This window comes from Mobula birostris, chromosome 14 (assembly GCF_030028105.1).
Source record: "Mobula birostris isolate sMobBir1 chromosome 14, sMobBir1.hap1, whole genome shotgun sequence".
NCBI lineage: Eukaryota > Metazoa > Chordata > Chondrichthyes > Myliobatiformes > Myliobatidae > Mobula > Mobula birostris.
Genome location: NC_092383.1, coordinates 18,388,894 through 18,403,331, shown reverse-complemented (window position 1 = coordinate 18,403,331; position 14,438 = coordinate 18,388,894). Strand labels below are relative to the sequence as shown.

At 40.4% G+C, this 14,438-nt stretch overlaps 1 protein-coding gene across 1 annotated transcript in view; it reads left to right on the top strand.

The window, feature by feature from the left end:
- The window catches only part of igdcc4 (immunoglobulin superfamily, DCC subclass, member 4), a 178,954-nt gene extending 166,965 nt beyond the window's left edge, over positions 1-11,989 (top strand). Inside the window, exon 20 of the mRNA XM_072278159.1 lies at positions 9,433-11,989. Within this exon, the coding sequence (XP_072134260.1) occupies positions 9,433-10,113 (681 nt within the window). The 3' untranslated portion in view covers positions 10,114-11,989. The remainder of the gene's footprint in view (positions 1-9,432) is intronic.
- Positions 11,990-14,438: the final 2,449 nt, after the last annotated feature.

Sequence of the window (14,438 nt, the reverse complement as noted above, 5' to 3'; positions counted from 1 at the left end):
GTGTCAGTATTGCAGTTGAACAAAGGGGACTGTGGAGCCATGAGGGAGAAGCTGGCCAAAGTTGACTGGGAAGATACCCTAGCAGGGATGACAGTGGAACAACAATAGCAGATATTTCTGGGAATAATACAGAAGGTGCAGGATCAGTTCATTCCAAAGAGGAAGAAAGATTCTAAGGGGAGTAAGGGGTGACCGTGGCTGACAAGGGAAGTCAAGGATAGTATAAAAATAAAAGAGAAGTATAACATAGCAAAGATGAGCGGGAAGCCAGAGGATTGGGAAACTTTTAAAGAGCAACAGAGGATAACTAAAAAGGCAATACGGGGAGAAAAGATGAGATATGAAGGCAAGCTAGTCAAGAATATAAAGGAGGATAGTAAAAGCTTCTTTAGGTATGTGAAGAGGAAAAAATTAGTGAAGACCAAAGTTGGGCCCTTGAAGACAGAAATGGGTGGATCTGTCTTCACTAGGGAAGACACAAACAATCTCCCAGATGTAATAGTGGCCGGAGGATCTAGGGTAATGGAGGAACTGAAGGAGATTCACATTAGACAGAAAATGGTGTTGGATAGATTGATAGACTGAAGGCTGATAAGTCCGCAGGGCCTGATGGTCTGCACCCCAGGGTACTTAAGGAGGTGGCTCTAGAAATCATGGACACATTGGTAATTATTCCAATGTTCTATAGATTCAGGATCAGTTTCTGAGGACTGGAGGGTAGCTAATGTTATCCCACTTTTTAAGAAAGGAGGGAGAAAGAAAACAGGGAATTACAGACCAGTTAGCCTGACATCAGTGGTGGGGAAGATGCTGGAGTCAATTATAAAGGATGAAATAGTGGCACATTTGGATAGCAGTAACAGGATCGGTCCAAGTCAGCATGATTTACGAAGGGGAAATCATGCTTGACAATCTTCTGGAATTTTTTGAGGATGTAACTATGAAAATGGACAAGGGAGAGCCAGTGGATGTAGTGTACCTGGACTTTCAGAAAGCCTCTGATAAGGTCCCACATAGGAGATTAGTGGGCAAAATTAAAGCATATGATATTGGGGGTAGTGTACTGACATGGATCGTAAATTGGTTGGCAGACAGGAAACAAAGAGTAGGGATTAACAGGCCCCTTTCAGAATAGCAGGCAGTGACTAGTGGGGTACCGCAAGGCTCGGTGCTGGGACCGCAGCTATTTACAATATACATTAATGATTTAGATGAAGGGATTAAAAGTAACATTAGCAAATGACACAAAGCTGGGTGGCAGTGTGAAATGTGCGGAGGATGTTGAGATAATGCAGGATGACTTGGACAGGTTGGGTGAGTGGGCAGATGCAGCTTAATGTGGATAAATGTGAGGTTATCCACTTTGGTGGCAAGAACAGGAAGGCAGATTACTATTTGAATGGTGTCAAGTTAGGATATGGGGAAGTACAACGAGATCTTGGTATCCTTGTTCATCAGTCACTGAAAGTAAGCATGCAGGTACAGCAGGCTATGAAGAAAGCTAATGGCATGCTGGCCTTCATAACAAGGGGAATTGAGTATAGGAGCAAAGAAGTCCTTCTGCAGTTGTACAAGGCCCTGGTGAGACCACACCTGGAGTATTGTGTACAGTTTTGGTCTCCAAATTTGAGGAAGGACATTCTTGCTATTGAAGGAGTGCAGCGGAGGTTCACAAGGTTAATTCCCGGGATGGCAGGACTATATAGCTTGCCTGTCTGCAGCCATCTTCAACAAGAGAGAGGCTAGCCACTCAGTTGGACATCCAATGATGTTATTAATGCAGTCTCCTTTGTATTACCATCTTGGAAATGTAACTGTACTAACCACATCAATACTGTGGTAACAGGAGCAGGTCAGAAGATGCGAATCCAATTGTAAGTGATTCACTTCATGAATCCTTAATGCTTCTCCAGCATCTATAAAGTTCAGTTTAAGAATGTGAAGGTAAACATTCTACTTGCCTGGCTGAGTGCAGTCCGATGATGTTCAAATTCAGCTCCTTCCTGAACACCAGTTATCTCCTCCGCAGTACATTGGAGTCAAGGATACAAACAAAACAATTAAGAGCAGAAGTAAGCAAATCAGCTCTTTGAACCTGGTCTGCAATTTAATAAGATCATTGTTGATTTATTGTAATCTCATCTCATTTTCATGTCCTCCCTGTATGTAACCTTTCATCCCCTGCATCTCAAGAATCTAGTTCAAAGTACACCCTATCCTCGTTATGTGCGAGGGATACGTTCCTCGAAGTTGACGCATAATGTGAACAATTATTTAAATGGAGAAAATAGGGATGCGTTCCAGAGGGCTTCCTAAATACGTTTTATCTGTAACTTATTCACATTTTTATACCAATACGACACAAAAGCAGTATGACAAGACAACATTTGTATTATATTTAATCAATTTAAGGTAATATTTAATGTAATAAATCATAGAAAGTTAACATCCGAGGGTGTACAGTACTCACCAACAGTGGCAGGTGTGTTCGCTCCGGGAGATGAGTGGTTGTTGTGGTGTCGGGCAGCTTTACACGGATAAGGTGGATGGTTGTGGTCGTCAGGATAATATCAAGCACAGCAAAGGGTGAAGGAAGACTCACAGAACTCTTAGAACTGCCGGCAGCAGAAAGATTACAGCAATTTGCATAAAGTGGTGAGGGTTGTTTGCTTGGCAGCATTTTGTTTTTCAGCATAAATTTGCTTGTAGGGAAGAAGGGTTGACGGCAGGGAATGACTGAAATGCCGACTCCGTTCTAAACGTGGATCCATGTCCATCGCCATTTGTGCCAAGTGTTCTGACTTCCACCATTCCCTCACCGTTGGTAAACTCCCGGGATTTTTAAAATTGTCTGTTGCTTGCAGCATCTGAGAGATAGTTCACCGTGAAAAAAAATACGTACGCCTTGAATGTGGATCACACCTTGGTCGAGTGGTTGAATCAGCGGTGTTGTGTTAAGCAGCAGGAAACGCACTGTTATGTTAGGATGAATGCTGTCCAAATGTTTAGGATGGGCTAGCGCAAGAACTTTAAAGGCAAGATTCTGTTCCCGACAGTAGCGTCCCAGAGCTGTGTTATCTTGAGCTGATGCCGCGCTGTTTATAATTTCCAACTTTTTTTCAAGTGTTAAAGCGCTTCTCTGCCGCTCGGCTGACGGCCCAAGACATGACATCGGACGCTTAGGAGGCATAGTTAAATATTTCAAGCGCAAAATCACTGCACCGTAAGTAAAACCAACAAAAGTTTAAGATCGCGCATCCACACCTTGCTAAAACCAATGCGAGAGTGGCAGGAGAGAGATTGTGAGGTGCGTGCACCTGACTTGTATTGGCGGGAAAGCAGTGCTTCTCGTCCCAACAGTGAGACTGTGAAGCGTGCCTACGTGACTTGTATTGGCGGGAAGGCAGTGCTCCTCGCACAACTGTGAATTTTGGATGCATATAACGAGATGTTGGTAGAAATAGGTTCCTCGCATAACTGTGAATCCGCATAGTCTGAAGACACATATAACAAGGATAGGGTGTATGTATACTTTATACAACCTTGAGATTCACCTCCTTGCAAGCAGCCATAAAGCAAAGAAACCCAGTAGAACCCATTTAAGCAAAAGAAGACCATCGAGCACCCAATGTGTAGAGAGACAAAACAAATCATGCAAACAATTAAAGTAAGCAACTAGCATTCAGAACTGAAGTTCATGAAAGTGAGTCCACACTGTGACAGATGCAAACCACAGCCTCAGTTCAGTGCGGTGATGAGTAACCCTCTGTCTTAAAATATTCAAAGACTGCTTCCAGTGTGCTTTGAACTAGAGTTAAAGTAACTTGTATCCACTGAAAAAAGAAATTCTGCAATGACTCTACTTTTAAGTGGACAACCCTATATTTTTATGTAGTGATTCCCTGGTTCTAGATTCTCTCACAAGAGGGATCATCCTTTCAATAGAGACACCACTGTAGAAATCCATGTCTAATTTGTGTTCTTCGCTCTATATTACTATTCAAACTCTGCATGCAAATCAACTTTTGACTGCCTTACTACTTTTAATGAATATAATATTACAGTAATTATTTGCCTTCATTTTATATAAGCTATGCTATCATTGACAGAACTCCTGTAATAAAGTTAAGTAGTGGCAGATTTAGCTGATTGTACAACATTCATATAAAAATATAGTGGGTTATATAGTGCTCCAATTAAAGCAGAAACCCATAAAATAAACATTGAATGTACAAAAGTTAAATCTTCAACAACTGAACTTCTACAAACGTACTGCTGTATTTTTGGCAAATCAACAGAAATGCTACTGAGATGTTCCATGTTGCCTCCTCCGGTTTGCTGAAGTTTGTTTGGGAAACTTGTTATTTAGAGTGCCCTATCCAAAATGCTTGCATTTGAGGTTACTGGAACATATCAATGTGATCAATATAGATTAGAGAATCTTTTGTTAAACAGCATGCTTAATTTTTGTTTCTGGTACAAATGAAATAAAGCCCTTTGTTTGGATTGTAAGATTACATCAGTGAGTATTAATTATATCATCATATAGGAAGCCAATATAATATCAAAGACACTATTTGCAATGGCATATCGTTGATCTTATATACTTAACCAGGCTCCAAACATGATACTATTTTCTTCGGACTTTGTCAGCAATAAATTTGTATCAGAATTCATTTAATTCATCAGGATGATTGTATCTGTAATTGCAGAAGACTTCAAATTCAGTGAGAAACATTATAATCCATAGCTTGAATTTCCTGCATGTAAAAAGTACACTATTAATTCATTGATATGAGTCAATTTGAACTACAAATCCTTCCTCGAAATCAGGTACATGATTTTACGTACATTCTAACCAATCATGCTTTCAAATTCATTTGGATATTTACTCTATTGCACAGAGAAATTAGAGCATCTTCCTCAGTACTTAAATTTGTGAGGTCTAAATTTATTGTATTAGCTGTTCAATCCAGTTTGAACAGCTAATTGCTTTCTATGCCTCTTAAAAATAGCCAGCTGATGACATTCTATGTTTACCTTACCTGAATCTCAGGTAGTGGCAGAGACAATTGACACATTTGGTAGCAGAGCAGTTAGCAGGATACCTTACAGTATCAGTGACCCAGGTTCGGTTTCTGCTGCTGCCTGTAAAGAGTTTGAAGGTTTCCCTGAGACTATGTAGGTTTCCTCTGGGTGCCTTGGTTTCCTCCCACACTCCAAAGACGTACCAGTTGGTAGGTTAATTCGGCATTGTAAATTGTCCTGTGAATAGGCTAGGATTAAATCAGGAGATTGCTGAGCAGCGTGACTCAAAGGGCCAGAAGTGCCTACTCCACTCTGTATCTCAATAAAAATAAAATAAAATAAAACTTTTCAAAAATTTCATTCCATATGTCACATTAGGTTGCAGACAAGATCACTTATGTGAGCCAACTTTTATACAGGGATTTAAAAAACATTGTTGTTAGACAATTGAGCCAGGTTCCAGGAGTTTGTTAGAGAGGTTTCCTCCTGAATTTATATACTTGGAACACACACTATCTGCAGTGCTGTGGGACCTGTAAGGCTTTATACAGAGGGAAGTAAGAAGTTACAGGATTGCCATATGTCAAGATCATACTACCACATGTGATCAGCAGATGATTACTGCAGAACTAGTTGACTAGTATCATAACTACCAATCCGAATTACTTTTGCATTAGACTTAATTTCAATTATGTAGTTATTTGAATACAGGGAGAACAACAGGATTATTGTAGGAGTAGTGTAAATGGGGACTTGATCGCTGGTGCAGATTTGGTGGGCTGAAGTTTCAGGTTTCAGTGCTGTGTGACTCTGTGACTCTATGACTGTAAAGCAGTTAAAATAACATGGGGATTTATAGTAGTGACTAAAGAAATCTAAATAGTTTGAATTTTATCCTAATGTTAAAAGGAATAGACTATAGTTCACAGAAGTAGTATACTGTATATTTTATATTCTTCAAAAGACATCCCAGATATTACCCATTCTCATTTTTCTTATGGTTCATTGTTGATTAGGAATAGTCAGTATGGCTTTGTGAAAGGCAGGTCATGCCTTACGAGCCTGATTGAATTTTTTGAGGATGTGATTAAGCACATTGATGATGGTACAGCAGTAGATGTAGTGTATATGGATTTCAGCAAGGCATTTGATAAGGTACCCTATGCAAGGCTTATTGAGAAAGTAAGAAGACATGGGATCCAAGGAGAAATTGCTTTGTAAATCCAGAACCGTCTTGCCCACAGAAGGTAGGGTGGTTGTAGATGGGCCATATTCTGCATGGAGGTCGGTTACCAGTGGTGTGCCTCAGGGATCTGTTCTGGGACCCCTACTCTTTGTGATTTTTATAAATGACCTGGACGAGGAAGTGGAGGGATGGGTTAGTAAATTTGCTGATGACACAAAGGTTGGAGGTGTTGTGGATAGTGTGGAGGGTTGTCAGAGGTTACAGCGGGACATTGATAGAATGCAAAAATGGGCTGAGAAGTGGCAGATGGAGTTCAACCCAGATAAGTGTGATGTGGTTCATTTTGATAGGTCAAATATGATGACAGAATATAGTATTAATGGTAAGACTCTTGGTAGTGTGGAAGATCAAAGGGATCTTGGGGTCCGAGTCCATAGGATACTCAAGGCTGCTTCGCAGGTTGACTCCGTGTTTGAGAAAGCATATGGTGCATTAGCCTTCATCAATTGTGAGATTGAGTTTAGGAGCCGAGAGGTAATATTGCAGCTATGTAGGACCCTGGTCAGACTCCACTTGGAGTACTGTGCTCAGTTCTGGTCGCCTCACTGTAGGAAGGATGTGGAAGCCACAGAAAGGGTCAGTCACTGGGTGCCGTCCTGAATCCAGAGTTGGTGGCTATGCACCTCCATCTTCTTCAATCTTGCGACAGCACCGAGTACAGCCTCTCCTCCAGTTTGTTCTCACTAGCCGCCTTGGCACCGCCCACTGCCACCCCAGCTGAACTCAAGCCTGAGGCCGTGTCGGCCTCCAGCCGCAGCCGTTTCTTCGAGCTCAGCCCTTCCTTAGGCGGAGGCCTTGGGCAGGTCCAGGCACACGGTGCAGCGCCCAAGTTCATCATGTCTCTTCTAACTAAGTGCATAGCATACGATTCGTAGACACGTGGTGAGGCTTTAATCTCTTCCACGGAAGATGGCCGTTGGCTCACAAGGAGCTTATCTGCCCTTTGTCAAGTCTTGTTTTTTTTTCAGTCCTGATGGGTGTCCTCACACCCTCCTCACCAGACTAAGTCCGGTGGGGGAGCCGGCCCAAGTTGCCGACCACTCAGCCATGGCCCCCAACCATGCACCAGGCACCCGCCCCCTGCCGAATCTCTTCGAGCGTCTGGCGCCCGACCGAAAACCATGGTGGAGCTGCCGGCGACCAAACCGGAAAGGTGCAAAGGAGATTTACAAGGATGTTGCCTGGATTGGGGAGCATGCCTTATGAGAATAGGTTGAGTGAATGCGATCTTTTTTCCTTGGAATGACGGAGAATGAGAGGTGATCTTATATAGGTGTATCAGATGATGAGAGGCATTGATCATGTGGATAGTCATAGGCTTTTTCCCAGGGTTGAAATGGCTAGCATGAGAGGGCACAGTTTTAAAAGGTGCTTGGAAGTAGGTTTGGAGGAGATGTCAGGGGTAAGTTTTTTATGCAGAGAGTGGTGAGTGTGTGGATTGGGCTGCTGGCGACAGTAGTAGAGGCAGATACGATAGGGTCTTTTAAGAGACTCTTGGACAGGTACATGGAGCTCAGAAAAATAAAGGGCTATGGGTAACTCTAGGTAATTTCTCAGGTAAGGACATGTTCGGCACAGCTTTGTGGGCCAAAGGGCCTGAATTGTGCTGTAGGTTATCTATGTTTCTATTATTGATCTTCTAAAATGTATCTAATTTGAAGTTGCATTAGAAATCTGGAAATTACAACCTTTCAGATTAATCTTGTTTGTGCATTTTTTTTGTAATCCTTAAGGTTTGCGCCAGAATTGTAACATTTATCCTGTATTTCAATGGGATGTGTAGTATCATTTCAGTAACAAACTTCCAATCACATACAGTATTGGTCATGTACTGTATTTATTATAGAAGCTTTGATATTTTGGTGAAAGATAATATGCTTGATTAACAATAGGTGACTTTGGATATGATGATCTCAAAGGGCTCTAGCACTGGAGTTTTTCATAGTGTCTGGAACTGTTACAGCTTGTTATTTGAGATTGATTACTGTGATTAGTCAACAACACTATTATCACAGCATCTTTTGATTACAAAGATGGTAGTGAGTGAACAAAATGTCCAGTATTTTCATATGTTCCTTTGAAGTTTAGCTCTATTTAGCTTATTGGTCATCTAGGGCAAAAGATTTATTATACACAGCTGCTATTTTCCTTATCTATGGGACTTTAATAGCAAGGGTACTGTATAAGATCATCAGAGCACAAGACATGGAGCAGAATTAGGTCATTTGGCCCATTGTCTCTGCTCTACTATTATCCCTCTCAACCCCATTCTCCGGCCTTCTCCCCATAACCTTTGACAACTTACTGATCAAGAACCCATTAGCCTCCACTTTAAATATATCCAATGATGGCCTCCACAGCAGTCTGTGGCAATGAGTTCCACAGATTCACCACCCTCTGGCTAAAGAAATTCATCCTCATCACTGTTCTAAAGGGACATCTTATTCTGAGACTGCCCTCTGGTCCTCCACTATAGGAAACGTCCTCTCCATGTCCACTCTAGATAGGCCTTTCAATATTTGATAGGTTTCAATGAGATCACAAGACAAAGGAGCAGAAGTAGGCCACTCTATACTCTAATGAATACAGTCCAAGAGCCGACAAACACTCCTCATGTGTTGGCCCCTGCATTCCAGGAATCATCCTCGTAAATCTCCTCTGAACTGTCTCCAACATCAGAACATCCCTTCTAAGATAGGGGGCCCAAAACTGCACACAGTATTCCAAATGAGGTCTCACCAGTGCCCCATCCTGCTCCATTCTTCTAACTCCAATGAGTACAGGCCCAGAGCCATCAAACACTCCTCATATGTTAACACTTCCATTCCTGGGATTGTTCTCGTGAACCTCTTCTGGACCCTCTCCAATGCCAGTACATCTTTTCTTAGATGAGGGCCCAACACTGCTCACAATACTCCAAATGTGGGCTGACCAATGCCTTATAAAGCCTCAGTTTTGCTTTTATAATCTAGTCCTCTCAGAATGAATGCTTTTGCCTTTGCATTTGCCTTCCTTGTCATTGCACTACTGGAGAATTCATGGACTTTTTTGCAGGTTGTGTTGTCCAATCACATTTCTAATTATTAAGTCATTATATCTAAATATTTCTGATATTACGAGAAACAAATGGTAATGTATTTTTTTAAATTCTCATTTAGGGTTCAACAAAGAAAGAAAATCCTCATTCAGGTTTGAATCAAGTTGAAGCTGAAGTTATTGTTCATTCTGAATTATCTGCATCAAAAAGAAATTCTGCTCTTGAGGACTGGCAGAGGAAGGAGGGTCTTCAGAATCAGTCCATCACTGCTGAATCCATAGAAGACCTTCCCAGTGAGGATGTTACATTACCTAGTGCAGACTGGAACAGTGAGGAAAACCTTGGAAGCCCTGCTGAAGTACCAGCTGATGCCCAGAAAGAAAATTATCACACCAAGTTTTCCCTTGCTTTGCCTACTACAGAGAGTCAGCTCGTTGAGGTTTGCAAGAATTCTTTGCCTCCTATTGCAAATGAAGTAATGAACTGTATTGATACAGAAAATCACAAGGATGTCACAGAGCCACAAGACAATTCTTTGCTATGTTGTAAAACTGAAAGTAAAATGAAGGCTGTTGAATGCCTTGGGCTCAGCAATGGTTTTCAGAGCAGTGAGGGCTGGCAAAGCTCAGTTAATGGTTTCACAATAATAAACAGAAACTCTGAATCATCATGCCTAAAAAATGCAGATAATCCTCCTAATAGGTGGCAGCCTTTGGCTACAGGCGAGGATGTCTCTGCTCGTCATTTCATTGCCTCTAGTATGAATACTACCTCAGCATCTGAGAAAGACCTGTGTCCATAATTGTTAACACACCACCAACTTTTCCAAATACTGGGGTGAATCCTGCAATTACACACTCTGAGAGTGCCTATTACCACATCCACAAAGGATCCTTGCACAGCACTGGGTCATTAATGAACCTGAGATCAGTTAGCAGGTTCCTGTACCTAGTATTTTACATAGATACTCCTCTGTGATGGAATGATCTAGTTTTATTTTCTGAGAGGACTTTCTCTTATTTAATATTATAAAGTGAAACTGTATGTTTAGTGTAGCATTTATAATACTTTCACCTTCCTTCAATACAACAGAACTACCTCAAGTCTGTTTAAAATATTGAGTGGTATTGTACTCCATTAGTTTTGTAGCTTGTTTTTATAGATGTTTTATTTTCATTATCTTTGCACAGGTTTTGTTCCAACTAGAAAGTACTTAAGCAACCGTGCTGATAAAATATGATAACAAAAGTAACTTCTAAGAAATGCACACGCACCTTTTCAACCATATCCCACTGTATCTGTCGTACTCAAGATAAATCAGATGTCATATTTTGTCAGGTAACTTTGAAAGAGGTTTAAATATATACATGACGGATGGGAAATAAGTATTTTTCCTATGGAAAGTGTGCCAAATTGCAATTTATGTTTGTATTTTATTGTTCTGACAGATCAGTGATTTGGCTTGAAGGTGTGTATGTAACTTAAGAATCTATGACGTATAAATGAGAAATTTCTTCTGGGTTTCTCCCTGACTTCCACAAGTTTGTCAAAAAGTACAGAGAAGACACATAAAGGGGATTTTCACCAAAGTTGGTGGTTGATGAAGAGAAACCACTGAAGAAATTCTTGATGTTGATCTGCAACTTATAATGGAAAAGAATTATTTGCAGGGAACACAATGTGGGAGAAAAGTACTTTGGATGATACCTATTTAAAATTGCAACTCAAGCCTTACTTTGAACCCACCACCATCCCTTAATTATAAAATGAAGATTAAGCCTTATTAGGACCCAATGTCACATGCCTATGTGCAATTGAAAACAATTTATCACCACTTCAAAATTATATTTTCTTACATAAATATGCACAGCCTTCATTTGTGTTTACAATTTTGAGATTGAAAACTGGTAAAATAATGTATATTTAATAACTTTCAAAAGTGCATCAACTACTGTTACTCAGTTTTAGGAACACTGTACATAACTAGCAGTTTTACTATGTACATATTCTCTGTTGTCATCAGTATAGCAAATGTCTTGTGTATAGCACACACTTCCATTCATCACACCTAAAGCAGTATATTTTTGACTCACTAAAGCAGCATTGTAGAATATTTGATTAAAAATATCTACATAGCTTAATATTCATTATTATCTTAGAGTAGATTATGCACATGTCACTTCTAGCTCAATCGTTGTCTCCCTCGTCTCGAACTTGCCAGCAATTTAGTATAATAGCCAACTGTCTATTTTAAAAAGTATCAACAGACAAGTGTGCTTGATGATTACTCTTTTGTCGTATACATCTTATTTTACCTTTGCTTAGGATCTGTCTTGGATACTAGAGACATTGAGCCTTGGCACAAGAGATAGTTTGATTACCCAGGATTGACAGTATAGACACTCTGCATTCAATATTGATAATAGCAACTGTATTGACTTGCATAATGGTGTTCATGTTTGCAAATAATCTGATCACTTGTTGTTGAATTCTTACAAGATATACCATTTTGCAGATGATCTTGTGGATTCATATGGTGCAGTCTGTAATGCCACATCTTTCATGGTGTTTGCCACTTTGTACAATTGCACGTCCCCTTCTAGGTGATGGTTATTAACTAAATATTTCAAATAAACAACACATCTGTGATAATTCAATGGACTTATGTTCAAAGTTCAAGTTCAAAGTACATATGTCACCATATACAACCCTGAGATTCATTTTCTTGCAGGCATTCAGAGTAAGTACAAAGAAACACGAAAGAATCGATGAAAGACCGCATATGATGGGATGGGCAAACAAATAACGTGCAAAAGACAACGAACTGTGCAAATAAAAAAATAAATAATAATAATAATAAGCAATAAATATCAAGAACACAAGATGAAGAGTCCTTGAAAGTGAGCCCATAGGTTGTATTCAGTTCAGTGTTTGGGTGAATGAAGTTGAATGAAGTCATTCCCTCTGAGTTCAAGAGCCTGATGACTGAGGGGAAGTAACTGTTCCTGAACCTGGTGGTGTGGGATCTCAGGTTCCTGTAGCTCGTTCCTGATGGCAGCAGTGAGAAGAGAGCATACCCTGGATGCTGGGGGCCCATGTGATGGAACCTGCTTTTGTGTGACAATGCTCCATGTAGATGTACTCAATAGTGGGGAAGGTTTTATCTATGATGGACTAGACTGTATCCACTACTTTTTGTTAGCTTTTGCATTCTAGAACATTGGTGTTTCTGTACCAGGCCATGATGCAACCAGTCAATATACTCTCCATTGCATATCTATAGTTTATCAAAGTTTTAGATGATTTGCTGAATCTGTGCCAACTTCTTAAAAAAAAAGTGGAGGTGCTGCTGTGCTTTCTTTGTAATGACACTAGCATGCTGGACCCAAGACAAATCCCCTGCAATGACAACACCAAGGAATTTAGAGTTGCTGACTCTCTCTACTGATCCTTCGATGAGGACATCTCATGGACCTCTGGTTTCCTCCTCCTGTAGTCAATGAACAGCCCCTTGGTCTTGCTGACCTTGAGTGAGAGGTTGTTGATGTAGCACCACTCGACCAGATTTTCAATCTCCCTTTATGCTGTTCTGTCACCACCTTTGATTCGGTCAGTGACAGTGACATCATCGGCAAACTGAAATATGGCATTGGAGCTGTGCCTAGCCTCACAGTCACGAGTATAAAGCGAGTTAAGGACAGCTCTAAGCACACAGCTTTGCACGCCCAACACGTTTGTGATGTTGCCAATGCCATCTTAAAGATATTGTATTTAAAATCTGCATCAGTTATGACTTTTAAAGTCACCCTTGTGGCAGAATGTGGTTTAGATTTGCTAGGAGCTTAATACTGTTACAACTCCTTGATCAATTGCAGCCATTGTCTCTATGAACAAGACTCATGAACCAGTGCCTTTAAAACTGTTGTGGAATAAAACCTGGTGCAGCTTGATATATGTGGTATCCTTCTATCTTCTATCTTGACAATGTTGAAATCAACAGCTAATAATCAACATTCCCACTATATTTTTTTTACAACTGCACAGACTGTCCATTGCTCTGAGCAGAAAGTTTTTACACGGCCTGAAATGCCGTGGTACTTTAATAATACATTATATAAAAGAAAATTCCAGCTGTGCTGCAACAAAGGCTATGTGTGTAGGAGCATTTCATTTACTGCACCGGCGTAGCTTAGAGGAATCTGTGCTGATAACCCAGATTTCTATTGAATTTGCATTCTAGTAATACAGAATTTCCAGGTTATTTAAACAGGTAAAGAAATATGATAAGATTTTAATTACTGAAAGAGTTGTAAATTAACTGACATTGATTTGCTCTTAAACTCCTACATACATTAAGGAGCCGATAATAGTTCCATTCGCAGTGGACCTGCCAAAGACTAATCATGGCCATGCAGCACCTAATGTCACCAATTAGGAAGGCTAACTGAACTCTGTGGATCTAACAGAACTTTTGACCCACTGAGTTCTTCTAACAGATTGTTTTTGCTCTACATTACAGCATCTACCTTCTCCTGTGTCTTCTAACATTAGGTTGTGGTACTTCAGGATGACGGTCTCGGAAGGGTTAAGGTCTTGGAGATAGTGCAGAAATAATTGATCAGAGATGAGGGAATGAGAGGCTAAAAGAACTGGAATTGTTCTTGGGGCAGAATTAAAAGGAATTGACAGAGGTGTACAAAATCAAGAATTGATGAGTAAATGTCACAAATTAAAGATAACTGGCAAATTCAAGAGGTGATGAAGAAACTTTCTTTATACATATGTTACAGCTGAAGGGGAAATACTTGCAGGGAGGCAAGTGCACTGTGGTGGGATTAATACAAAATTACATCAAAGAGCTAGTGTGTGGTGCACCGTGACTTCCTTTTGTATCATGTCCTGATGAGATAACTTCTTCCCGTGTAGCTACCTTTGAACATTATCAGTAATTAATGAGAACTTCGTAGGCAAGTAGTCACTGATGAATGCAGAACTTCACACTTCCATCTCCTGAGTAATGATAGATGCTTCCACGTGTATTCTGCTAAAATGCTGGTACTGTAGCACAGTGTCCTATCTTAAAACTATAGTCAGAACTCAAACAACAGGAATTCTACAGATGCTGGA